General features: G+C 41.2%; 5 protein-coding genes across 12 annotated transcripts; all 5 read left to right on the top strand.

The window, feature by feature from the left end:
* Nucleotides 1-1,016: 1,016 nt before the first annotated feature.
* LOC149110155 (putative skeletal organic matrix protein 5) lies at nt 1,017-15,010 on the top strand. 4 transcript variants are annotated; one of them, XM_089292209.1, is made up of 6 exons: nt 1,017-1,517; nt 9,178-9,463; nt 9,614-9,728; nt 10,037-10,076; nt 12,613-12,757; nt 13,611-15,010. In XM_089292209.1, exons 2-6 carry the CDS (start codon nt 9,314-9,316, stop codon nt 14,127-14,129), a joined length of 969 nt encoding a protein of 322 aa, XP_089148335.1. In that variant the 5' UTR covers nt 1,017-1,517; nt 9,178-9,313; the 3' UTR covers nt 14,130-15,010. The 4 variants fall into 4 exon arrangements, with proteins under 4 accessions (XP_089148335.1, XP_089148337.1, XP_089148336.1 ...); XM_089292211.1 differs by having other exon boundaries at nt 12,634-12,757; XM_089292210.1 differs by having other exon boundaries at nt 1,018-1,517; nt 12,631-12,757.
* On the top strand, nt 2,193-4,604 carry LOC149110156 (uncharacterized). The gene has a single exon (XM_089292196.1). The coding sequence runs from the start codon at nt 2,541-2,543 to the stop codon at nt 4,602-4,604; it is 2,064 nt and encodes a 687-aa protein (XP_089148322.1). The 5' UTR covers nt 2,193-2,540.
* LOC149110157 (uncharacterized) lies at nt 4,673-6,298 on the top strand. Its single transcript, XM_089291577.1, has one exon. The coding sequence runs from the start codon at nt 4,673-4,675 to the stop codon at nt 6,296-6,298; it is 1,626 nt and encodes a 541-aa protein (XP_089147703.1).
* LOC149110158 (uncharacterized) lies at nt 6,304-8,256 on the top strand. Its single transcript, XM_089291578.1, has 2 exons — nt 6,304-7,420; nt 7,505-8,256. Exons 1-2 carry the CDS (start codon nt 6,304-6,306, stop codon nt 8,254-8,256), a joined length of 1,869 nt encoding a protein of 622 aa, XP_089147704.1.
* A 3,654-nt stretch (nt 15,011-18,664) lies between the features above and the next one.
* On the top strand, nt 18,665-25,338 carry LOC149110159 (putative skeletal organic matrix protein 5). Of its 5 annotated transcripts, none has more exons than XM_089292075.1 (6): nt 18,665-18,826; nt 19,494-19,780; nt 19,932-20,046; nt 20,355-20,394; nt 22,941-23,085; nt 23,939-25,338. In XM_089292075.1, exons 1-6 carry the CDS (start codon nt 18,721-18,723, stop codon nt 24,455-24,457), a joined length of 1,212 nt encoding a protein of 403 aa, XP_089148201.1. In that variant the 5' UTR covers nt 18,665-18,720; the 3' UTR covers nt 24,458-25,338. The 5 variants fall into 5 exon arrangements, with proteins under 5 accessions (XP_089148201.1, XP_089148202.1, XP_089148203.1 ...); XM_089292076.1 differs by having other exon boundaries at nt 22,959-23,085; XM_089292077.1 differs by having other exon boundaries at nt 22,962-23,085.
* The last annotated feature ends 1,985 nt before the right edge of the window (nt 25,339-27,323 follow it).

The raw sequence follows: 27,323 nt of genomic DNA on the forward strand, positions 1-27,323 counted from the left end.
ATGTTTTCCGTCAACGGACGCATAAGGTCTTCACAGTCTCTCTCCAGTGCAAATGATCTTGTGCCGCCTTCCGGATCTCACCCCAGGTCAAGTGTATGGTCTCGAGTTCTTTTTCCGTTGACCTCCTCCAGGTTGTTCTAGGCCTTCCCCGTTGTCTTTTCCCTTCTGGTGTCCAGAATAGACCTTCTTTAGCAATGTCGCTGGGGTCTTTCCTCAGTATGTGTCCAATGCAAGTCCATTTCGTTCTGACGTTCCAGCAGCCAATTCTGGTTACGAATTTAGGTCCCAGAAAAGAAGGGGCGGGGGGGCGGGGGGGGGGGGGTTCGGCTCACGGAGCGTAATACTAGCTACCATCCGAGGAGTGGTCCTCTTTCTGGCGACCAGTCGTCTTGCACTATAAATTTCCCGTGTCGGTGTCTGTAGTCGCTCATTAGTCTAAGGGGGTGACTAGCCCTCTGCAGACTTGCCAGAGCCCCTATTAGCTAGTTTGTTCAGGGTTCCTGCCAGGCCTTCACAGCTACCGTAGTGGCCCGGGGACCTAAGTCCCACTGTACTTCACCCTGACAGGAAGTCCCCTAATCCGCCTTTGCCCACCTCCCACGAGCGTCCACACCAAAACACAAAGCCAGCGTTTTCAAATTTCGCCGGTTTGAAGAGCGTTTTCGAAAAGCTTTGTTTTCGTGGTGGATTAGTGTAGACGGCAAGCTACACCGTAGAAATTAAGCTGCGTTTTCAAATTTCTCCGGCGAAGTGTCAACGGGGCTTAAAATAGCACACAAAAAAAAAGATCTAATCCTAACTTATCGCAACGACTAAGTTTTATTAGTCCCCTCTGTTAGTCTCAATACATAATATGTGCTAGCTCAGACATTTCAAAGAACATAATCCATAAACAGGAATACATTACTCACGACTCATTAATTTTTTTCTTAAATTGATTATTCGGGAGTCCGCATTGAAATTGTCACTTATATTATATATCAGCATTAAATGCAATATCTTAAACTAGATAATGCTGTTATTAGGTTACTAGTCAAGAATAACCATTTTGATCACTCTGAAGGGCAAGACGTTGGAAGAAATATATATATTTTTTTTTTCAGAAACTAAATCCTTGCATTTAAAAAATGCTGTTAAGAGCTCTAATCAATAATTAATCATAGGATATTTTTCCTTGTTGGAAAGCTGCCGATTGTCCATCAAGAGGAAATCATCTTCTAACGAAGGTAAAAAAACAGCCATGGCACGCATTGACTGATGGACGCTACGAGTTGTCATCAAATAAACTCTTCTGATTGGTTAAAACAGACAGGAAGATGATTTACTGGTGCGGGAAGAATTAATATTTACCTCAAACTTCGTTCTGCTCGTAAAGTGAGCTAACCTCGTCGGGTTCAGTGGCAGTTAAAACGTTATTGCAGTTCTCGCAGAAATGATTATCTTTTCCACTATGTTGTTTGTTATCATCTGGGTCGTTCTATTTGTTTCGCCTGCCGTGATATCAGAGTTGGCACAAAGTAAGTTCATTTCCTTTCCTGAAATAACACCATCCTAAAGACATAAAGGGAAATTTGGGCCATTCTGTATGTAGAACAAAAATGTCGCAAATTTATGAAAACGGTGTAATTCTTGAAACCTTTTCACTTACTCATATTCGAGTAATGTTCTGTCACAATCTTTAGCGTTCAAAAACGGAGTATCAATGAAATTTGGTATCTAACTGATGTCGAAATTTCGACGTTGCAATGGTAAATTATTATTTTAACGATTCTTATAACATAGGAAAGTGAGCAGCTGTTATTACTTGGGTAACTAGTGAAATTCGAAAAAAACAATCGACTGTCAGAAAAAGTAAAAATTTTCAAAACATGATAAATGAAGAAAATTAGAAATCAACGCGGCTGGAAAGAATCTATCTATCTTTAGCAGGTGGCTTAACATAATATTGACTTTTGACTACAAATGAAAGTCGCCACGGCCATTTTCAGAGAAGCGCAATAAAATAGACTGTGCTTTAATGTTCAAAACTCATAAACGTTTTAGCTTGTTTTAGTTTGCCTTGTTTTTGTCTTGCCGCTTCAAACCTCCTGGCCTGCACCGAGCTTTGCAATTGTAAATTTGGGTGAAATTGAAAAATCGACCCTATTTTTGCCGACACGTACAATTTTGTTTCTTTTTCATTCTAAGTGTAGGCGCCAGAATTTGTGACATTTGTTCGTGCTTCTTGCTTCGTGTTTGGTGTTAAGTTTTGCGTAATTAGCTTCTTTTGTTTTGTGCCCTTTTGTATATGTTATGTTCATTTGCATACTCTATAAGTTCGGTTCGCGTGTAGTTTATTTCAGTTAGTAGCGTCATTGGGTTCTGCGAGGGTCTCTGGTTTTCGGTTCGTCTTTGGTTCATCACATTCGTCTTTTACCGTGTTTCGCTCTACCATTGGGTGTAATAAATTTCTACGTTAACTGAAGATCCGAAGCCAGTTAAAAGCGTGTGCGACTTTGTGCGTAAAAGACGAATCGGGTTTGTATTTATGGTCTATCAGGATGTCTTCCGACGCTGCGGATGTTAACTTGTCCGATTCTGCAGGGAAGAGCGGTCAACCTGTTCAACGCACAAGTGTACGTGTTCGTAAACCTAACTCTTCTTTGGATCACGAAGGAGTGTCACTTGAACGAATTCGAGAACTAAGAAAGAAGAGAGGAGGAGTGTTATCTTCTTTATCTGCTAAACGGAGAGAGATTGACAACCTTCTAACCGATGAAAGCAATTTGGAAGCAGTGAAAATAAAGCTGCCGGAAATTACGTCGTTGTTTCGCAAGTTTGCTGAAGCCCAGCACGCGTATCATGCGGCTTTGACTGACGAAGGTCAAAAGCAAGAATCAGAGGTCTATTTCGCTGAAATCGAAAGGAGTTTGGATTTCTTCTGTCGAACGGTAAACGATTGGTTACGGGTTACGGGAACAAATCTTCAGGATAACCTGATAACGCCCGATGACAGTGCCTCTCAAGTTGGAATTGGTCTACGAAACAAGCCTAAACCCTCTGAGTGTGGATCTAGATCAAGCAGGCTCTCCAAAACAAGCTCTATATCAGCTGCAAGAGCCAAAGAGGCAGCCCGCATCGCCGAACTTCGAGCCGAGGTACTTGCTTTAAATCAGCGCCATTCTCTTCAGGAGACGGAGCTACTCCTCAAACGTCAAGAGTACGAGCTTCAGCTGAAGAAAGATGAGCTGAACCTCAAAACGGAATACGCTAAGGCTCTGGCTAGAGAAGAAGCTTATGCCCAAGCAGAAGCAGGAAACTTTGTTCCAAACATAGTGCCGGCCTCTAACCCTCGTATTGATGTTCCAGATGTGTCCTCCAACACCAAGGTCACGTGGACCGATGACATTAAAAGTTCACAGATTGTGCCTTCTGGACAAAACGAGCAAGGATCAGTTAAAGCAAGTGTCAATTTGGCGGCTATCGACCAGGCGATTGTTGCAAGCCGTTCAAGCTCGGGTTTCGAGAAATCTGGACTGAGCGACATGGCTTATGATATTCTCGCACAACAGAATCGCGTCATGAAAGAGTTTGTGAGCCAACAGCAAAGAAACTCGCTCCCAAGGAGACGTGTACCCGTGTTTACTGGCAACCCGCTGGATTATTGTATCTTCATTCGTGCCTTTGAAACTGTGATCGAGACTAGAGCGTCCGATTATGCCGGAAGTCTCTATTACCTAAAACAGCATACGGCTGGCAGACCTCAGGAGTTAGTGCGCAGCCGTCTCTACATAAGCGCTGAAGCAGGCTACCTAAAGGCAAGGAAGCCTTTGGAGAGTAAATTCGGTCAGAAGCATAAAATTGCAATGGCTTATGTGGATAAAGTGACGAATGGTCCTGCTATTAAGGCCGAAGACGCCGAAGCTCTAGAAGGTTTCGCCACTTTGCTGGCCAGTTGTACGAATACTCTTAAAGCTATTGGTTACTCCAGCAAGTTTGAAAGCCCGGATTGTATGCGGAAGATTATCGAGCGACTTCCTCCGAAGCTGCAAGCTAGTTGGCGTGACAACGCCGACAAAATCCTCAACACCGAAGGGAGAGACATTTGTATTGATGACATTTCCCTGTTTGTTGAGCAGAAGGCGCATGCTTTGTCCAATCCAGTCTTTGGAAAACTCCCTTTCTTGGAAAAGGAAAAGAAGAATAACAGGGACAGGGGCCTGAGATCTAAATCTGAGAAGCGTGGTGACAAGCAAATTGCCCTCTTTACCATTACTGACAAGAAGCCCCTCAGTACATCCAGTCGTGATTCGTCCAACTCAGCTAACCCTTCGCAGAAGAAGTGCCCCTTTTGCAATGCAGATCATACTCTCGCTGAATGTTCCAGTTTCGCCAAAGTGTCCGATGCTGATCAGCGCGACTTCGTGATGAAGCAGCGGCTTTGCTTCTCTTGCTTGAATGGCAGCCACCAGTCCAAAGGTTGCTACAAGAAGAAACCCTGCAATCATTGCGATAGGAACATGCCACTGTGTTGTATCCAAGTACCCCGGAAGTTGTTGTTGGAGTCAGAACACAACAAGACTCTGTTGGAACTGAGTGTGGAGAAGGCAGACCTCAATCTTTGAACAGGCAGTCGAACACTGTCCAGAACACGAACCAGAGCACTGGTGATCACTTCTGTGGCTTAACCACGATGGAAGGTTCCCCCGTTACTGCCTTGCCTATAGTGGCTGTAAAGGTTAAAGTTAAAGGCAGTCCTCTGTGCACCGAAACTTATGCGTTACTCGACAATGGTCCCAATTCCACCTTTTGTTCAGCTAGCCTGATGGAGCGTCTGATGGTCGTCAGCAAGAGGACGAAGCTAAAGCTAACCACCATGGATAGCAGTAAAGTTGTAGACACTGCTCTCGTTAACGACCTGGTGGTATCTGATCTAGACGAAAATGTTGCCATCCTCCTGCCTGACGTACTTTCCAGACCAGCTATGCCCGTAGGTATGGACGAAATCCCAAAGCAAGAGGATGTCGAGCGATGGTCGCACCTTCAAGGCTATGTGTACTTATCCAATCTGAATTCCGGAGTGGATTTATTGATTGGAGCCGATGTTCCTGAAGCCTTGCAGCCGAGAGAAATAATCCCTGCTGCTGATGGAGGCCCATATGCAACCAGAGTTGACCTCGGCTGGGTCATTAATGGTCCAACTGGGAGAAAGCAGAAGTATGTACCTTGCTCTAGTTTCTTCATTACGTCTAAGAAAACTCATCCTATGTGTGCAGCTTGTACTGATCTTGTGGATGCACCTTACTCCGATGGTCTAAGTATGTCAAGGGATGACCTCAAGTTTATGAACATTGTAGAGGACTCGGTTGTGCAGTGTGCAGATGTTCATTACCAGGTTTCACTACCGTTAAGGAACCGCAACGTGAAATTGCCAGTAAATAGGAGTCAAGTTGAACGAAGTGCCTCTTACCTCAAACGCAAGCTTTCCAGTGATACGAAACTTCGTGAGGACTATGTTGCTTTTCTTAAGGAGGTTATCAGTGAGGGTTATGCAGAGAAGGTACCCCAGAACGTTCTGAACAGATCGGATGGTAAGGTGTGGTTTATTCCACACCGCGCTGTCTACCATCATAAGAAGCCAGATAAAATACGCGTGGTTTTCAACTGTTCCGCCCAGTTTCATGGGACGTCTCTAAACAACGAGCTGTTCCAAGGACCAGACCTGACCATCAGTCTAGTTGGTGTGCTAATTCGTTTTCGCCAGGATCCAGCTGCAGTAATGGCTGACGTTCAATCAATGTTTCACCAGGTGCCCGTTCCGGAAGAAGATAGAGATCTCTTGCGATTCCTTTGGTGGCCCAAAGGTGACTTCACCAAGAAGCTGGAAGAGTACCGAATGACTGTTCATCTTTTCGGTGCAGTTTCATCGCCGAGTTGTGCCAATTTTGCCATGCGACGGAATGCGGAAGACCACAAGCACGAATTCTCACCCGACGTGGCTAATACGATCCTAAGGAATTTCTATGTTGACGATTGCCTGAAGTCCTTATCGTCGAGTTCTGCAGCAGTCAAGCATGTGGCTGATCTCCGTAAACTTATGCTGATTGGCGGATTCAATTTGACCAAATGGGCAAGCACTGATCGACAAGTCTTAGAGTCCATTCCACCGGAAGACAGAGCCAAGGACGTGAAGGAGCTTAATCTTGAATGCGATGCTTCCCAGTGCGCTTATGGAGCTGTCTCGTATATTAGGGAAGTCAATTCAGATGGTCAGGCTCATTGCTCCTTTCTGGTAGGAAAATCCCCCCTGCCCCTTTGAAGCAGATGAGTATTCCAAGATTGGAATTAGCAGCCGCAACTGCGTCAGTTCGTTTAAACAAGTTGCTGAAGAATGAGCTGGAAATTCCAATAGATAAAATCACCTTCTGGACTGACAGCATGACTGTCCTGCGCTACATTGCGAATGAGTCAAAACGCTTCCACGCTTACGTCGCTAACCGGGTTGTTATCATTAGAGGAGACTCGAGTCCTTCACAATGGAGATACATAGAATCCAAGTCCAATCCAGCCGACGATGCCTCACGAGGAACTTCTGCAGATGCATTCACTCGAAATGACCTTTGGATAAAGGGGCCGGATTTCCTTTTAAATCCTCCTTCCGAATGGGTTAACCTACCAAAACACAGTACAGAGCTGTCTGGTGATGACCCGGAGGTGAAACGAGAGTCAAAATCCTTTGTTGTCGGTGCGCGTCCGAGTGAGATTCAGTCCAATGTCATTTCTATGGTCCAGCGGTTCTCATCCTGGCTCAAGTTATTGAAGTTCATTGCGCTTTGTCTTCGGTGCCAAAAGAGATTTATTACCAGGAAACGAAAGTCTACGCAGGACACCTTTGACGGAAGCTCCCAGATAGCCAGTTTGGAACCTTTGACCTGTTCAGAGACAAATGATGCAGAGAGAGAAGTAATCATGTTTAATCAGAGTCGTGCCTTCGCAGAAGAGAGAAGAGCCATCGAGAAAGGGAACTGTGTGAAGAAGTCAAGCGTCCTTGCAAAATTGGACCCGATTTTGGTGAACGGTCTTCTTCGTGCCGGTGGACGTCTAAGCAGAGCACCTCTGTATGATGACTCGAAGCACCAGATAATTATTGCCAAAGATTCTCCTCTCGTCCGGCTTCTGATCCAGCACTTTCACCAGAAGAGTGGTCACTCTGGCAGAGAATATGTTCTGTCCCTCTTGAGAGAAAGATTTTGGCTCATCCGTGCCAATCTTACCGTGCGAAGTGTACTTGCATCCTGCTTTGGTTGCAGACGGCGTCAGGGCGCTGTTGGAGAGCAAAAGATGGCCGATTTGCCACGCCCTCGAGTGACCCCAGATCAACCCCCCTTCACTTGTGTGGGAATAGACTATTTTGGTCCCTTTCTTGTTCGTCAAAACAGAAGTATGGTCAAACGTTATTGAGCTATCTTTACTTGTTTGGCTGTAAGAGCTGTTCTTCTGGAGATTTCATATACGTTGGACACAGATTCCTTCATCCTGACACTTAGACGTTTCATTGCCCGAAGAGGTCAAGTGAAAGAGATACGTTCGGACAATGGAACAAATTTCACAGGGCCTGAAAAGGAGCTACGAGTCATGATTGAAGGCTGGAACCAAGCCAAGATCCACGAAAAGCTCTTACAGAAAGGCATCCAGTGGTATTTCAATCCACCGGCGGCCTCGCATCATGGCGGCGCTTGGGAGAGAATGATAAGATCCACTCGAAAGATCCTTGGAAGCCTAGTCAAAGAGCAAACGTTCGACGATGAGAGCCTTCAAACTCTAATGTGTGAAGCCGAGAGCATCATCAATGGCAGACCTTTAACTGCAGTCTCTGATGACCCGAAAGATTTGGAGCCCTTAACACCGAATCATCTATTGTTATTACGTCAGGAAGCTTCTCTTCCACCAGGTGTCTTCGAAAGAAATCAGTTGTATTCAAGGCGGAGGTGGCTGCAAGTTCAGTATTTGGCTAACGTCTTCTGGTATAGATGGAAAAGAGAGTACCTTCCGTTGTTGCAGGAGCGCCAAAAGTGGTTACGCCCAAGGAGGAATCTCTCAGTAGGAGACACCGTTATTTTTGTGGATGTGCAGTCGCCTAGGAATTTATGGCCGATTGGTCGAGTCAGTGAGGTTTACCCTAATAGCAGCGGTTTCGTTCGGCGTGTCAAGGTCATAACAAAGAAGTCGATGCTGGAACGTCCAGTCAGCAAACCTTGTTTATTGGAGCAAGTTTAGAGCATCTTTAGAGGCTTTGACTTGGAAACGCCCTATCAGGAAGCTGTGCTTACAACAGTCAATTGAACAGCTTGGACCGAAAGTTCCGTGACTGTTGCTGTTTTGCGTGACTGCTAAAGATCGTGTGACTTGCCTTCAAGGGAAACACTCGAAAAGACGTTTCATAGCAGTATTTTTTGTTGATATTTTAAGGCGTCTAGACTTTAAGTGACTACCGCTTTACGTTTTAATTACTTAAGTAATTCTGGGCCTGTTTGTTTCGTTGGTAAATACACGGTTTACACCTTCGTATTTAAGGGGCCGGAATGTAGGCGCCAGAATTTGTGACATTTGTTCGTGCTTCTTGCTTCGTGATTGGTGTTAAGTTTTGCGTAATTAGCTTCTTTTGTTTTGTGCCCTTTTGTATATGTTATGTTCATTTGCATACTCTATAAGTTCGGTTCGCGTGTAATTTATTTCAGTTAGTAGCGTCATTGGGTTCTGCGAGCGTCTCTGGTTTTCGGTTCGTCTTTGGTTCATCACATTCGTCTTTTACCGTGTTTCGCTCTACCATTGGGTGTAATAAATGTCTACGTTAACTGAATATCCGAAGCCAGTTAAAAGCGTGTGCGACTTTACTAAGTATTCCAATTTTCGAAGTTTAAAGCTTCAAACAGTCTTGGGTTCAGTGGCCCACCATCAGTGTAACTTTTCGCCTACTCGTCAAGCAGAGGTCGTTTAAAAAAAAAAAAAAATGATAGGTCGGAGAACATAACTGTAACGAGAAAGAGGTTTAGAAGCGGATTGTTTGGCTCTTGATAAAATTACTTTAAAACATACAAGGGAGATATCATGTCTTTCATTTTAAAAACCAGTAAACCAACAAAGTTCAAAAATGCTATTCACTTTCTCAGTTTGATATCTATTTTTTTTCAAACGCAGGGTTACTCGTCAAGGATGCCTATTCTGTTTCAGAAACTGTCCGACAGCATGTGTTTATAAAAGACGAGTTCCATTTTCTGAATGTGTCTCGAGTTGGAACATTCACCGTGTACGACATCTTTGATTGCACCTTTGAATGTCTCAGCAATCCTTTGTGTTTTTCTATAACATGGCCGCCTCCAAAGGAGCTACCGGGGTACTTTGGTGCGAGCTGCTTTCTTCTGATAAATACAGAAACCCCAAAGACCACGGGGGAAATAAGAGTTCGCATCACTTTTCCATTGTGGTGAGATTTTTTTTAGTTCCTTAATACGTAGAAGATTTTCCTTCACGATTGAAATAATGATGGCGAATGAGCATAAGACACCATTAACACAGCTACAGTATTTACAAATTCGCGGTCAATGGCAGACTAAATATGCTTTTTTTCCTGCAGTCGCCTTGTTCGTCCTCGCCGTGTCAAAATGGAGGTACTTGTCTGCCGAGCTACAGACACGACAAGTTTAAATGCCATTGCAAAAACAACTTCGCCGGAGAATACTGTGAAAAAGGTGCATTGAATTAACAACACTATAATGTTTTTGCTTATCCCCCTTTTATTCAATTGAGCGGCCTTTCCAAGTTGTGTTCTAACCAGGCGGTACTGTCACCTTCATAGAAGAACAGCGTAACTTTGCTATAAAAGTTTGGTTCCATTCTGACTCTGCCATTAGTAGAAATTTTTCGTTTCAAAATTTTCACGGTTTTTTTATTTATTTATTTTTTTTAGTTAGTTTAGCCCGGAAGACTAATAAAAGTGACTAAATTTTTTAATTTGTTTTATTCATCCTTGACGAGGCAATGTTTTTCGCTTTTTCAGTTGTTGCAGACTCTTGCGATAAAGCGTACGAATTAAGCAAGTAAGTGATTACCTCGTTGTTGTCTTTTTTGCTGTCGTTGTCTGTTTTTTAGTTTTATTTTGTTTCTACGATGAATCCTTTTTGAAAGCATGGATTTATGATACACAGTAGTAGAGCCCCAGCATGTGAAGGCAGCGTCTACACTAAGCCGGAGAAATTTGAAAACACAGCTTTATTTCTACGGTCTAGGCTGCTCACAGCCCTCTATTTTCGCGTATTTTTTATTCAACCATTGAGCGCGCCGATAGAATCGCGAGAGAACTGGACGCCAGTGCAAAACGGAGAATATGACTGGGTAGGGGGTGAGGACGGAGATAAATAGCTTGTTTCGCTCGCAAACCCCACATACCTCCCAACCCCGCGTGCATCTTGCTCCCTTCGCTCGCTTTTTCTTTCGAGAGCGTAAATAGAGAGGCTGTGAACAGCTAGTCTACTACGGTCAGGCCTACCGTGCACACTAGTCCGTCATGAAAACGGAGCTTTTCGAAAACGCTCCTCAAATTGGAGGAATTTGAAAACGTCGGGTTTGCGCTTTAGTGTGGACTGAAAACGTTTCGAAAGCGGAGCTTTTTGAAAACGATGACGTTACGATAACCATGATATTTCTCTGCGGGAAGATATCCCTTAAACACAAATCCAAAACGACCAATGATTGTTGCGTTTTCAAATTTTGGTGCGTTTGGTGCGTTAGTTGATTGAATCTTGAATGGAAATTAGTCTTAAATAATTAAAAGTTTTGTTTCTTTCATTTGTCTACTTTTAGATGGAAAGTTAATTAGAGTTTAAAAGTGCAGTTTAATTAGTGCACAGCAAAACCTGTTCATCTTAAAGACGATCTTGGCCGGAATTCAAATAATACATAAAAAACAAACAAACCAAAAAAAAAACATACTAAGAGGTTCTTTTCAACTTTTCCTTGAGTTTTGAGTCTATATCTCTAGAAGTGGTTCGGATACGGAGTGGTGTTTAGTTGCCTGTGAATTTGGCGTCATAGTTTATTATAATTATGCCATTGTTCAGTCAGAGAAACCACGAAGGAGAAGTTTCCGTGTTGAACCTGTAAATTTTAAAAGCCGCCAGATGATATCAATTAGAAGCACGTTCAGATCTCGAAATTCACGCAATGCTGTATTTTGAAAGCGCCTTAATGACTTCATCATTTCTCAACAAGCTTTGCGAAAATAAACGCGGCTGCGCGAACAGAATTTAAAATCCAAATCGAATCCTTTACGATTTTTTTTTTGTTTGTTTTTTGTTTCTTCGCTTTATAGTTGCTTTGATGAAATTTTTCTTGAAGTATTTGAAGCCTCGTCCACACTACGCCGGAGAAATTGAAAAACGGCGTTTTCACCCGGAAAACACAACAAATGTTTTCCGTCCATATTACCCCGAAAAAAAAAAAAAAATGGAAAACGCACCATTTCGTCCGTCATTTTGATATGTGTTTGAGGAAGACGCGGGCAAGCAAATCGCACGATTATCGTGTTGCCATCGTTTTCGTTAACCTCAATCTTCCAAATGTTTTCTGTCCACCCTAAAACGCAAAGCCGGCGTTTTCAAATTGCTCCAGTTTGAGGAGCGATTTTGAAAAGCTTCGTTTTCGTGGCGGATTAGTGTAAAAGGTAGCCCATAAAGCCTAACGGAAGAAATAAAGCTGCGTTTTAAATTTCTCCGGCGCGCAGTGTGGACGGGGCCTGAAACACTTGAAATGGAGTTAAAACAAAATTAACGTAAATTCCAACTTATCACAACGGCGTATTTTGTTATCGTTTCCGAAAAGCTTCGTTTTCAAAATGTTTATCGTCTACGCTAAAACGCAAAGCCGTCGTTTTTGAATTCCTCCGGCTTCGCTCTCGGTGGACAATTTCTCCGCATTAGAGGAGACGGTTAGCCTAACTCTAGAAATAAAGCTCCGTTTTCAAATTTCTCTGGCGTAGTGTGGACAGGGCGTAACTAGCCAACAAAAGAAATTTAAAATGGTCGCTAATTTGTCGTCGGTTTAAGTGTGATTGATTTCATAAAACAACTGGTTATTTCGCTGTAGTTAACGTTTCTATTAAACAATTAGATTATGAGCTGGAGATTTTTATCACGTGATAGTTGACGAGGGTTACGCCCTCATCAACTATCATGCGTAGAAATCGAGAAATTGTTTTGGTATAAATCTACCAGTCGTTCAAAACTTTATATAAATCCTGTTGACAGACACTTTGAAAACGCCAAGACGCGGCCGTAACTTTGTTAAATAGCGCACACTAGCACGCTTCTCACTATCTACAACAGAATAGATGGTGAGTAGCGTAGCCAATTAGAGAACGGCATTCGTGATAGAAGGCTAGTAGATTAATACTAATAATCTATATAAAACATTTGGAAGTGTGAATTATGGCTTCCACAATTCATCACCTCCAATGTCGCGTGGTCACATGCATATGATGGCATCATGTCAAGATGAATGCAATCTACGCCTCGTAGAAATGTTCACTCTAAAACTAACAATCCATTACAATAACAGTACCATCTCTGGTTCTCACAGATTTTTAATATCCAACAGCAGGAACGCCAGTCAGCTGGTTTTGCTCCGGTTTAATTCAAAAGCAGTTACCGTTCTGTGTCACATGGGAGACTTTGGATGTGGCGATGGAGCATGGACGCCGGTCATGAAGATGGACGGCAACAAGGTATGGTATTTACTGATCAGCTGTTGTATAGCGCAGAATGGTGATTTCAAAAATTGAGATTTTCCACTGAGTTTTCAATCAAAATAAAGGCGTCAAACGTCACGATTGGTTTTGGGTTTTTACTTCTGATTGGATGGCAAAGTGGGGCGGGGTCTTTTTAAGCCAATCGTGCAGCGAAGTAATGCAAAACTAGTTACATTTCGACGATGAAGTGTAATCCGCTCAACGCTGTCTGGGAACAACCTCGCTAACTGGAAGTTAGCTAAAGAAAGCAAATAGCTTTACCGGCCTAAGCAATAATATCGATATTTGGACGCCTTTTTTTCAGCGAAATCTGAATCCAAGGCCACAACCACTGAGTGTTTGGTTAGTTTCATCTTGAAAACATTGGACATATCAACGAATTTGTCAGTATTGTATATTTACGTCCCTGGCTCAATCTGATAATAAAATACCATATAACCATAACTTATGGAGAGGCAAGGTGGCCTCATGATTAGTGCATTCGACTTTGGGATCGTGCGGTCAGGGTTCAAGCCCTGGCCGGGGACATTGGGTTGTGTTCTTGGGCAAGACATTGCACTGTCATGGTGCTTTTCTCCACTCAAGTGTATAAATGGGGGATAACCCTGTGATGGACTAGCATACCATCCAGGGGAAGTAACAAATAGCACTAGTCACTACAACAGGGGACAAACGCTGGCCTAATGGGCCACATGGCTCGTATGCAGACCCTTTTCAACCAAAACGTATCAGGCGGAATGAAAAGTCAGTACTGACAAAAATATACATTGATTATCTTCTGGATAATTTTAGAAAAGCCTTCGAAAATATATTTTTTCATTCTTTTTAGAACACTTTTCACTACGACTCGGGGTACTGGAGCGATAAGAATGAATACAACCTTCCTGGAGGGGAGACTGGGTTTGACTCACAAGAGACCAAGTTACCAACCTACTGGAACACATCCATCTCCAAGATCTGTCTTGGTATGAAGATCGGCCAACAGATCAACTTCATTGTCATCAACAAGCAGGCCAACTCTCTGTACTCACTGATCGCTGATGGGCAATACCGCGCCACCTCACTGAGTCGCAACACGTGGAAGACGCTGATTGGTTCAGAGGCATCTTTGCAGCTCAACTGTAACACAGAAGGCTTCAACGCAAGGAGTACTGGGACTTCATATACTAAAGCGAGAATTGGTTACATTAGTAACCAGGAAAACGACTGCAACACCTGTGATTCCAGAATCGGGTTTGGTACAGGAGGAGCCCATGATGACTCCAACACGTGTGGAAACGAGGCAACACACTCACCAGATAATGGAGACAAACACATCAAAGCCATGGGTTACATTTTAGTGCAGTGATAAAGAGAGTAATAATATTTTGAACGAAGCCGGGTCTTATTAGATTTATAAAACTATGCTAGATATGACTTTTCATAAAATAATGAAAAATTCAAAGTAATGAAACGCCCATAAAGGTTTTTATTCGACATTAAACATTTTATTTCACCCACTTTTTATTTTCAGGAGCTTTAAAAATGCCAAAAATATCAAATAGCCGATGGTTTTAAAGCTCTCCGTTTGCATTTTACATAGTTTGACTTCCATTTTCATGCAGTATATTTGCCAATTAGCGTGAAAAAATATACGAAGTCGAGGAGGCAGCGTGGTCGAGTGATGAGGGCGCCGGACCTGAAATCCGGAGGTCGCGGGTTCAAGTCCCTCTCTGAACGCTAAGCTGGAGTTCCTCGGTCATGCTTGTAAATACATAACTGGTCCGTCTCTTGCCATTTGGGATGCATGTTTAAGCTTATTCTGTCTAGTTGGTATATTCAATGTTTCTTTCAGTGGCATGCCTGTGAACTAGCTAAGTGTAGCTAAGCGCAGTGACCATGAAAACTAAACAAAATAATTGCTAGTTTGAGTTTCGCTTGAATTGTAAGCAACGCTTAATGTTTCATCAAGACCCAATAAATTTACGTCTGTAGATGCTGCTAAGCTTTATTCGCGTAAAAATCCAGTAAATTCTCTGTTGTCGATGAATGAGAGCGCCCGCCGATGTGTGTTTTGTACAGTCAGTAAACATGACAAATTGTACTTCTGCCGCACTTTCGTGTGAAAGCATGCATCGAACTCAAACAATAACTCTATAGTTTTTAAATATGTTTAAGATTGATAAATGTTTGAGAACATATTAAAAGCTAAGCTGAAAAGATGTGAATAAAGCAGAAATAATCAGCAAAGTTACGATGACGCTTTCTTTAATCAACTTCGAATAACGATTTCGATTTTGTTGATCGAGTTATCAAAACTCCTTGTCTATTTTCATTTTCGCAGTGTAAAACTTCACTATGCTTATGTTGAAGAAACACACATGATGTTAGTAGCCTTTTTTGCGTTCGTGAAATTTGTTGCATCATCTCAGAACAAAATATAACGAAAGAAATCTTTGTCAAGATTTGTTGACAATTGAAAACACCGACTCGGGCTTGAAAGTGCACGAGCTGCACTATGCAAATGAGCTAATTGTACGCGTCAGACTTTCCTTTCAAACACTTTTGCAAACTCACCAAACAAACAGAAACAATAAGAAACCATCAAAACAGGTTTTGGTTATGATTAACAATTGTCTGAGAAACTTACAAATTAACTCGATACCAGAGTAGAGAGTTTTCTTGCTATATTCTTAAGTCAGAACAAACGCAAAAACATACGCGTAAGCTTACAACTAGCGTGAGCAGATCTTATTACTCATTCTCAGCGCGAGATTGAAGTCTTGTTTTCGACCCTGAAAAACCCACCTTTTCCGTTAGCTCAGAGCATAAAACTACATATAAGTGCCTTGGTCCGTATTCCCTGCCTTATTCCCTGCCATCACCGTGAAAAATACGCAAGAGAATCTCTCAACTCTCACCATTTGATCACGCAACGTGACAACATCCAGGCAAGAGCCCCCGACATGTGCGTGAATCCGCGCGGATATGTGACGTCAGGATGGCGCAATTTGTTCTAAAAATAGACAAATTGTCCCATATCATAGGTGCGCGCGAATCCCGAGACTTACGGTCTCCGTCCCCGATTATGGCTCCTCATGGCACTTAAATTCGGTAATCTTTGGTCATCTTCGGAAATGTTCGGAACTGTTCGGATTCGTTAGTCTGGCCTTCGGACAAATTTTGGGGAATCTTCGGAAATCTTCGGAAAGTGGTCGAAAATCTTCGGAAAATCGCCCAAAACGTCATTATATATTGTGAGAATTCTATATAACAAAACCCCCTTCCCTAACTCGTGAAATATTTTTCAACACGAGAAGAGAAAATTGTGTATCTCCGGGCGACCATGTAATATATAGATGTTATTTGCCGGCTGGGAGGTCCGTATGGTGAAAAACTGTGACCGAGATCTTGAAAATGCTGCGGCCTCGGGCAGCATTTTCAAGCCCGAGGTCACAGTTTTTCACTATATGGACCGACCCTAAGCCGGCAAATAACATATATATATTACATGGTCGCGCGGATATACACAATTTTCTCTTCTCGTGTTGAAAAATATTTCACGAGTTAGGGAAGGGGGTTTTGTTATATAGAATTCTCACAATATATAATGTCGTTTTGGCGATTTTCCGAAGATTTTCGACCACTTTCCGAAGATTTTTTTTTCCTGCGGTAAATTGGTTTCACAGATTACAAATGGGTTTGTTTATGCAACTTTGTCATTGAATCGGCTTCCGCGCCGTCTATTAACGATTTGTAAAAAAACTCTTCGCAAGTAAGCGAGTAACTCTGATAGTAGACAAAGAAAGATGTGTTAAAGAACTGATTTTTTTTGAACTACTTTATGTTAGTTGCATTTATTTCACCAGTTAAACTCTTCAAAATTGTTTTTGGGGTTTGAAATTTCGTGCGAAGTTTGAAGTTTTTCTTCAAAAACAATTCCTGTCAGTCGTTGCTTTTAAAATCACTTGAAATCAGACTTTTCTACCGTAAATTGAATAGCAGAAAGCGAGGAAATTTGTTAAGTGTATTCCACAGAAATTCTCCAAAATACAGCAACGATCAGAGAGGTAAACTCGACTGAAATTGACTCAAATTTTACGGCGAGAGACTCACAGGATTACGCGTCATTACAGCGCCAAGATACAAACAACCAAGCAAACTCTCACAACTTCAAAAAACCTCAATTGAATTTACTTACAGTGACTTTCCTTGCCATTTTAAAGTGAACAAAGATAAACTTGCGTTGACTAATCGTCGATTGATATGTAAAAAAGGCAAAAGATTGACGATTACCGCTAACTTTTAGGAGCGAAATTTAGGCAGCAGGGAAAAAATCCGGCCCGTGGACCGTATCGTAAAAAGCTGGACCGGTCACCTGCGTATGATTAGCCAATCAAATTCGAGGATTTAAGATTCAGGCCTGCTCAGATGCTTGAGGAAAAAATAATCTCTATTTATTTCCAGCTTATTTGGTGATTTCACTCTTGTCGCTGTGTGGTATTCACAGTAATATCAGTTAAAACCTTACGGCTTCTTGACTTGACGACACAGTGCCTAACATATTCCCTGGAAATAGCACAACGACAACATGTCGAAACCTGACATGAGTAATGTAAACGTGTAACTTTCATACACCTTGTTTAGCATTTTAACACCGGATAGTAAACTCCTGTATCCTACGCGTAAGCGGTAAATAAGACCAGAACTTAAAACTTAGCGATCCATTAGTTTTGAAATGGAATCAATGTGTTTTTCAGAATTTTTTAAAGTTATTCCACATTAAAATTTATAACCAACAAACCTCTTTGTGGAATTCTGTTAAAACGGATGCAGCTGTTCTGAGGAAAACTCGTTCTACAATTAAGCAACATAGAACCGACTTAGCTGGGCGCACCAGGTGATGCTAAAAGTGTTTATTGGTGGTTAAGCTTAAATTAAGCGCCAATTGATCCACGTTTAGTGTTTCGGCGCGTTACCAAGGACAAACAAAGAATACGTGCGGCTATGTTTTTTTTTTCCTCGCACTGAAACAACGTTACTCTCGATAAAGCAACGGAAGAACGAAAGACTACCCGGGTACCCAAAATACTCAGAGGACAACTTTTGTCAAAACAATTTATACAAACAAAGAAACCTATGATCAAGGAAAAATTTCTTTCTAGATGTTGTTATGTTATTAAACAGGTTACCATGGTTACAGGAAAAGGAGAGATCTAGAACATTTGTAACTTTAAAACTTTCAAAAAACCATCGGGTAAAAGTATGTAATAATCCGTAGGTTTCCTGAGTATCATACATGTAATTTTCATGGGTGTTGTATGCGAAAATGAAGACAAGTGAAATTACGAAATAATTTCACGCGCTTTTTCACAAAATTCTAAATTATTTGAAATAAATAATTTCACGCGCTTTTTCACAAAATTCTAAATTATTTGAATTTTGACAAAACGCAAGTGAAAGTATTTCTCAATTTTACAAGTATACTACTTAACAACATTTTAATATCATGGGTTATAAATTTCACTTACGATCGTGAGTTTTGACTTTTTCATTGTATCGGGAAATTTTGCATCAAACGTTGCCATGGCAATTACATTTGCAATTTCACATGTAAAATATTAAATTAAAGATAAATTTTATGTCATCTGTAAAATTAGAATAATTTTTTCGGTATTTTAGCATTTCAACCTGGAGAGAAAAAAAGTTAGCCATTAGCCGTCCGCTATGGAGAACTTTCCAAATTGCCATTTTAAGGCTATTAATTATTTGACTTTCACCTGTTACTCGCCAAAACATAACCGCGGCGTTATGTATATAAATATTGCTTTGTTTAATTCTGTCAACACAAGGTGATGAACCATTAAAAAACTTTCATTAACATTATTCTTTGAAACAAGAACATCTGCGGAATAGAGTGGAAAACTTGCTAAAACTCTCCAGCCGCTATCAAGAAGACGATGTCTTCTTTAACGGCAATTCACTTCAAGCAGAAAGATGCAATCATGGTCTACATCCTTTATATTTCGCTTGGGATCATTTTCTCGTTATGTTGTGCTTACTCTGGTAAGTCCTCACATTGTCTGGTCCTTATATTCTTAGACTGATTTTAGACTTCCTTTCGGTCATCTTCACTGGTCCATGCAACCAAAGTAGAAGGCTGCAGGCCTTTCATATCCGTGAAGAATTGATTTCGTACGCAATGCATTAAATATGTTCTAGTAAATATTTGATACTACATTTTCGCCTACGTGCTCCGGTATCTCAGATGATAGTGATCATGACTGACAAGTGCACCGTGTGTTTGTTGTGCACGTCAGGGACTATGGAGAATGCCGTTATTCTAAAAAAAAAAATTTTGCCGCATTCGGCGAAGACAGGTTTACTTTGGCGATTAACTAGCTTGATGTAAGTATTTCCAATTCTAAGTATTCCAATTTTCGAAGTTTAAAGCTTCAAACAGTCTTGGGTTCAGTGGCCCACCATCCGTGTAACTTTTCGCCTACTTGTCAAGCAGAGGTCGTTTAAAAAAAAAAAAAAAAAAAATGATAGGTCGGAGAACATAACTGCAACGAGAAAGAGGTTTAGAAGCGGATTGTTTGGCTCTTGATAAAATTACTTTAAAACATACAAGGGAGATATCATGTCTTTCATTTTAAAAACCAGTAAACCAACAAAGTTCAAAAATGCTATTCACTTTCTCAGTTTGATATCTATTTTTTTTCAAACGCAGGGTTACTCGTCAAGGATGCCTATTCTGTTTCAGAAACTGTCCGACAGCATGTGTTTATAAAAGACGAGTTCCATTATCTGAATGTGTCTCGAGTTGGAACATTCACCGTGTACGACATCTTTGATTGCACCTTTGAATGCCTCAGCAATCCTTTGTGTTTTTCTGTGAACATGGCCGCCTCCAAAGGAGCTACCGGAGTACTTTGGTGCGAGCTGCTTTCTTCTGATAGACACAGAAACCCCGAAGACTACGGGGGAAATAAGAGTTCGCATCACTTTTCCATTGTGGTGAGATTTTTTTTTAGTTCCTTAATATGTAGAAGATTTTCCTTCACGATTGAAATAATGATGGTGAATGAGCATAAGACAGCATCAACACAGCTACAGTATTTACAAACTCGCGGTCAATGGCAGACTAAATATGTCTTTTTTTCTGCAGTCACCTTGTTCGTCCTCGCCGTGTCAAAATGGAGGTACTTGTCTGCCGAGCTACAGACACGACAAGTTTAAATGCCATTGCAAAAACAACTTCGCCGGAGAATACTGTGAAAAAGGTGCATTGAATTAACAACACTATAATGTTTTTGCTTATCCCCCTTTTATTCAATTGAGCGGCCTTTCCAAGTTGTGTTCTAACCAGGCGGTACTGTCACCTCATAGAAGAACAGCGTAACTTTGCTATAAAAGTTTGGTTCCATTCTGACTCTGCCATTAGAAGAAATGTTTCGTTTCAAAATTTTCAGCGTTTTTTTATTTATTTATTTATTTTAGTTAGTTTAGCCCGGAAGACTGGTAAAAGTGACTAAATTTTTTTAATTTGTTTTATTCATCCTTGACGAGGCAATGTTTTTCGCTTTTTCAGTTGTTGCAGACTCTTGCGATAAAGCGTACGAATTAAGCAAGTAAGTGATTACCTCGTTGTTGTCTTTTTTGTTGTCGTTGTCTGTTTTTTAGTTTTATTTTGTTTCTACGATGAATCCTTTTTGAAAGCATGGATTTATGATACACAGTAGTAGAGCCCCAGCATGTGAAGGCAGCGTCTACACTAAGCCGGATAAATTTGAAAACACAGCTTTATTTCTACGGTCTAGGCTGCTCACAGCCCTCTATTTTCGCGTATTTTTTATTCAACCATTGAACGCGCCGATAGAATCGCAAGAGAACTGGACGCCAGTGCAAAACGGAGAATATGACTGGGTAGGGGGTGAGGACGGAGATAAATAGCTTGTTTCGCTCGCAAACCCCACACACCTCCCAATCCCGCTTGCTTCTCGCTCGCTTCGCTCGCTTTTTCTTTCGAGAGCGTAAATAGAGAGGCTGTGAACAGCTAGTCTACTACGGTCAGGCCTACCGTGCACACTAATCCGTCATGAAAACGGAGCTTTTCGAAAACGCTCCTCAAACTTGAGGAATTTGAAAACGTCGGGTTTGCGCTTTAGTGTGGACTGGAAACGTTTCGAAAGCGGAGCTTTTCGAAAACGATGACGTTACGATAACCATGACATTTCCCTGCGGGAAGATATCCCTTAAACACAAATCCAAAACGACCAATGATTGTTGCGTTTTCAAATTTTGGTGCGTTTGGTGCGTTAGTTGATTGAATCTTGAATGGAAATTAGTCTTAAATAATTAAAAATTTTGTTTCTTTCATTTGTCTACTTTTAGATGGAAAGTTATTTAGAGTTTACAAGTGCAGTTTAATTAGTGCACAGCAAAACCTGTTCATCTTAAAGACGATCTTGGCCGGAATTCAAATAATACATAAAAAACAAACAAACCAAAAAAAAAAACATACTAAGAGGTTCTTTTCAACTTTTCCTTGAGTTTTGAGTCTATATCTCTAGAAGTGGTTCGGATACGGAGTGGTGTTTAGTTGCCTGTGAATTTGGCGTCATAGTTTATTATAATTATGCCATTGTTCAGTCAGAGAAACCACGAAGGAGAAGTTTCCGTGTTGAACCTGTAAATTTTAAAAGCCGCCAGATGATATCAATTAGAAGCACGTTCAGATCTCGAAATTCACGCAATGCTGTATTTTGAAAGCGCCTTAATGACTTCATCATTTCTCAACAAGCTTTGCGAAAATAAACACGGCTGCGCGAACAGAATTTAAAATCCAAATCGAATCCTTTACGATTTTTTTTTTTGTTTTTTTTTGTTTCTTCGCTTTATAGTTGCTTTGATGAAATTTTTCTTGAAGTATTTGAAGCCTCGTCCACACTACGCCGGAGAAATTGAAAAACGGCGTTTTCACTCGGAAAACACAACAAATGTTTTCCGTCCATATTACCCCTCCCCCCCCCCCCCCAAAAAAAAAATGGAAAACGCACCATTTCGGCCGTCATTTTGATATGTGTTTGAGGAAGACGCGGGCAAGCAAATCGCACGATTATCGTCTTGCCATCGTTTTCGTTAAGCTCAATTTTCCAAATGTTTTCTGTCCACCCTAAAACGCAAAGCCGGCGTTTTCAAATTGCTCCAGTTTGAGGAGCGGTTTTGAAAAGCTTCGTTTTCGTGGCGGATTAGTGTAAAAGGTAGCCCATAAAGCCTAACGGAAGAAGTAAAACTGCGTTTTAAATTTCTCCGGCGCGCAGTGTGGACGGGGCCTGAAACACTTGAAATGGAGTTAAAACAAAATTAACGTAAATTCCAACTTATCACAACGGCGTATTTTGTTATCGTTTCCGAAAAGCTTCGTTTTCAAAATGTTTATCGTCTACGCTAAAACGCAAAGCCGTCGTTTTTGAATTCCTCCGACTTCGCTCACGGTGGACAGTTTCTCCGCATTAGAGGAGACGGTTAGCCTAACCGTAGAAATAAAGCTTCGTTTTCAAATTTCTCTGGCGTAGTGTGGACAGGGCGTAACTAGCCAACAAAAGAAATTTAAAATGGTCGCTAATTTGTCGTCGGTTTAAGTGTGATTGATTTCATAAAACAACTGGTTATTTCGCTGTAGTTAACGTTTCTATTAAACAATTAGATTATGAGCTCGAGATTTTTATCGCGTGATAGTTGACGAGGGTTACGCCCTCATCAACTATCATGCGTAGAAATCGAGAAATTGTTTTGGTATAAATCTACCAGTCGTTCAAAACTTTATATAAATCCTGTTCACAGACACTTTGAAAACGCCAAGACGCGGCCGTAACTTTGTTAAATAGCGCACACTAGCACGCTTCTCACTATCTACAACAGAATAGATGGTGAGTAGCGTAGCCAATTAGAGAACGGCATTCGTGATAGAAGGCTAGTAGATTTATACTAATAATCTATATAAAACATTTGGAAGTGTGAATTATGGCTTCCACAATTCATCATCTCCAATGTCGCGTGGTCACATGCATATGATGGCATCATGTCAAGATGAATGCAATCTACGCCTCGTAGAAATGTTCACTCTAAAACTAACAATCCATTACAATAACAGTACCATCTCCGGTTCTCACAGATTTTTAATATCCAACAGCAGGAACGCCAGTCAGCTGGTTTTGCTCCGGTTTAATTCAAAAGCAGTTACCGTTCTGTGTCACATGGGAGACTTTGGATGTGGTGATGGAGCATGGACGCCGGTCATGAAGATGGACGGCAACAAGGTATGGTATTTACTGATCAGCTGTTGTATAGCGCAGAATGGTGATTTCAAAAATTGAGATTTTCCACTGAGTTTTCAATCAAAATAAAGGCGTCAAACGTCACGATTGGTTTTGGGTTTTTACTTCTGATTGGATGGCAAAGTGGGGCGGGGTCTTTTTAAGCCAATCGTGCAGCGAAGTAATGCAAAACTAGTTACATTTCGACGATGAAGTGTAATCCGCTCAACGCTGTCTGGGAACAACCTCGCTAACTGGAAGTTAGCTAAAGAAAGCAAATAGCTTTACCGGCCTAAGCAATAATATCGATATTTGGACGCCTGTTTTTCAGCGAAATCTGAATCCAAGGCCACAACCACTGAGTGTTTGGTTAGTTTCATCTTGAAAACATTGGACATATCAACGAATTTGTCAGTATTGTATATTTACGTCCCTGGCTCAATCTGATAATAAAATACCATATAACCATAGCTTATGGAGAGGCAAGGTGGCCTCATGGTTAGTGCATTCGACTTTGGGATCGTGCGGTCAGGGTTCAAGCCCTGGCCGGGGACATTGGGTTGTGTTCTTGGGCAAGACATTGCACTGTCATGGTGCTTTTCTCCACTCAAGTGTATAAATGGGGGATAACCCTGTGATGGACTAGCATACCATCCAGGGGAAGTAACAAATAGCACTAGTCACTACAACAGGGGACAAACGCTGGCCTAATGGGCCACATGGCTCGTATGCAGACCCTTTTCAACCAAAACGTATCAGGCGGAATGAAAAGTCAGTACTGACAGAAATATACATTGATTATCTTCTGGATAATTTTAGAAAAGCCTTCGAAAATATATTTTTTCATTCTTTTTAGAACACTTTTCACTACGACTCGGGGTACTGGAGCGATAAGAATGAATACAACCTTCCTGGAGGGGAGACTGGGTTTGACTCACAAGAGACCAAGTTACCAACCTACTGGAACACATCCATCTCCAAGATCTGTCTTGGTATGAAGATCGGCCAACAGATCAACTTCATTGTCATCAACAAGCAGGCCAACTCTCTGTACTCACTGATCGCTGATGGGCAATACCGCGCCACCTCACTGAGTCGTAACACGTGGAAGACGCTGATTGGTTCAGAGGCTTCTTTGCAGCTCAACTGTAACACACAAGGCTTCAACGTAAGGAGTACTGGGACTTCATATACTAAAGCGAGAATTGGTTACATTAGTAACCAGGAAAACGACTGCAACACCTGTGATTCCAGAATCGGGTTTGGTACAGGAGGAGCCCATGATGACTCCAACACGTGTGGAAACGAGGCAACACACTCACCAGATAATGGAGACAAACACATCAAAGCCATGGGTTACATTTTAGTGCAGTGATAAAGAGAGTAATAATATTTTGAACGAAGCCGGGTCTTATTAGATTTATAAAACTATGCTAGATATGACTTTTCATAAAATAATGAAAAATTCAAAGTAATGAAACGCCCATAAAGGTTTTTATTCGACATTAAACATTTTATTTCACCCACTTTTTATTTTCAGGAGCTTTAAAAATGCCAAAAATATCAAATAGCCGATGGTTTTAAAGCTCTCCGTTTGCATTTTACATAATTTGACTTCCATTTTCATGCAGTATATTTGCCAATAAGCGTGAAAAAATAGACGAAGTCAAGGAGGCAGCGTGGTCGAGTGATGAGGGCGCCGGACCTGAAATCCGGAGGTCGCGGGTTCAAGTCCCTCTCTGAACGCTAAGCTGGAGTTCCTCGGTCATGCTTGTAAATACATAACTGGTCCGTCTCTTGCCATTTGGGATGCATGTTTAAGCTTATTCTGTCTAGTTGGTATATTCAATGTTTCTTTCAGTGGCATGCCTGTGAACTAGCTAAGTGTAGCTAAGCGCAGTGGCCATGAAAACTAAACAAAATAATTGGTAGTTTGAGTTTCGCTTGAATTGTAAGCAACGCTTAATGTTTCATCAAGACCCAATAAATTTACGTCTTTAGATGCTGCTAAGCTTTATTCGTGTAAAAATCCAGTAAATTCTCTGTTGTCGATGAATGAGAGCGCCCGCCGATGCGTGTTTTGTACAGTCAGTAAACATGACAAATTGTACTTCTGCCGCACTTTCGTGTGAAAGCATGCATCGAACTCAAACAATAACTCTATAGTTTTTAAATATGTTTAAGATTGATAAATGTTTGAGAACATATTAAAAGCTAAGCTGAAAAGATGTGAATAAAGCAGAAATAATCAGCAAAGTTACGATGACGCTTTCTTTAATCAACTTCGAATAACGATTTCGATTTTGTTGATCGAGTTATCAAAACTCCTTGTCTATTTTCATTTTCGCAGTGTAAAACTTCACTATACTTATGTTGAAGAAACACACATGAGTTAGTAGCCTTTTTTGCGTTCGTGAAATTTGTTGCATCATCTCAGAACAAAATATAACGAAAGAAATCTTTGTCAAGATTTGTTGACAATTGAAAACACCGACTCGGGCTTGAAAGTGCACGAGCTGCACTATGCAAATGAGCTAATTGTGCGCGTCAGACTTTCCTTTCAAACACTTTTGCAAACTCACCAAACAAACAGAAACAATAAGAAACCATCAAAACAGGTTTTGGTTATGATTAACCACTGTCTGAGAAACTTACAAATTAACTCGATACCAGAGTAGAGAGTTTTCTTGCTATATTCTTAAGTCAGAACAAACGCAAAAACATACGCGTAAGCTTACAACTAGCGTGAGCAGATCTTATTACTCATTCTCAGCGCGAGATTGAAGTCTTGTTTTCGACCCTGAAAAACCCACCTTTTCCGTTAGCTCAGAGCATAAAACTACATATAAGCGCCCTGGTTCGTATTCCCTGCCTTATTCCCTGCCATCACCTTGAAAAATACGCAAGAGAATCTCTCAACTCTCACCATTTGATCACGCAACGTGACAACATCCAAGCAAGAGCCCCCGACATGTGCGTGAATCCGCGCGGATATGTGACGTCAGGATGGCGCAATTTGTTCTAAAAATAGAAAAATTGTCCCATATCATAGGTGCGCGCGAATCCCGAGACTTACGGTCTCCGTCCCCGATTATGGCTCCTCATGGCACTTAAATTCGGTAATCTTTGGTCATCTTCGGAAATGTTCGGAACTGTTCGGATTCGTTAGTCTGGCCTTCGGACAAATTTTGGGGAATCTTCGGAAATCTTCGGAAAGTGGTCGAAAATCTTCGGAAAATCGCCCAAAACGTCATTATATATTGTGAGAATTCTATATAACAAAACCCCCTTCCCTAACTCGTGAAATATTTTTCAACACGAGAAGAGAAAATTGTGTATCTCCGGGCGACCATGTAATATATAGATGTTATTTGCCGGCTGGGAGGTCCGTATGGTGAAAAACTGTGACCGAGATCTTGAAAATGCTGCGGCCTCGGGCAGCATTTTCAAGCCCGAGGTCACAGTTTTTCACTATATGGACCGACCCTAAGCCGGCAAATAACATATATATATTACATGGTCGCGCGGATATACACAATTTTCTCTTCTCGTGTTGAAAAATATTTCACGAGTTAGGGAAGGGGGTTTTGTTATATAGAATTCTCACAATATATAATGTCGTTTTGGCGATTTTCCGAAGATTTTCGACCACTTTCCGAAGATTTTTTTTTCCTGCGGTAAATTGGTTTCACAGATTACAAATGGGTTTGTTTATGCAACTTTGTCATTGAATCGGCTTCCGCGCCGTCTATTAACGATTTGTAAAAAAACTCTTCGCAAGTAAGCGAGTAACTCTGATAGTAGACAAAGAAAGATGTGTTAAAGAACTGATTTTTTTTGAACTACTTTATGTTAGTTGCATTTATTTCACCAGTTAAACTCTTCAAAATTGTTTTTGGGGTTTGAAATTTCGTGCGAAGTTTGAAGTTTTTCTTCAAAAACAATTCCTGTCAGTCGTTGCTTTTAAAATCACTTGAAATCAGACTTTTCTACCGTAAATTGAATAGCAGAAAGCGAGGAAATTTGTTAAGTGTATTCCACAGAAATTCTCCAAAATACAGCAACGATCAGAGAGGTAAACTCGACTGAAATTGACTCAAATTTTACGGCGAGAGACTCACAGGATTACGCGTCATTACAGCGCCAAGATACAAACAACCAAGCAAACTCTCACAACTTCAAAAAACCTCAATTGAATTTACTTACAATGACTTTCCTTGCCATTTTAAAGTGGACAAAGA

This window comes from Orbicella faveolata, unplaced genomic scaffold, assembly GCF_042242905.1.
Source record: "Orbicella faveolata isolate gen_17 unplaced genomic scaffold, um_ofav_v1 contig_24, whole genome shotgun sequence".
Classification (NCBI taxonomy): domain Eukaryota; kingdom Metazoa; phylum Cnidaria; class Anthozoa; order Scleractinia; family Merulinidae; genus Orbicella; species Orbicella faveolata.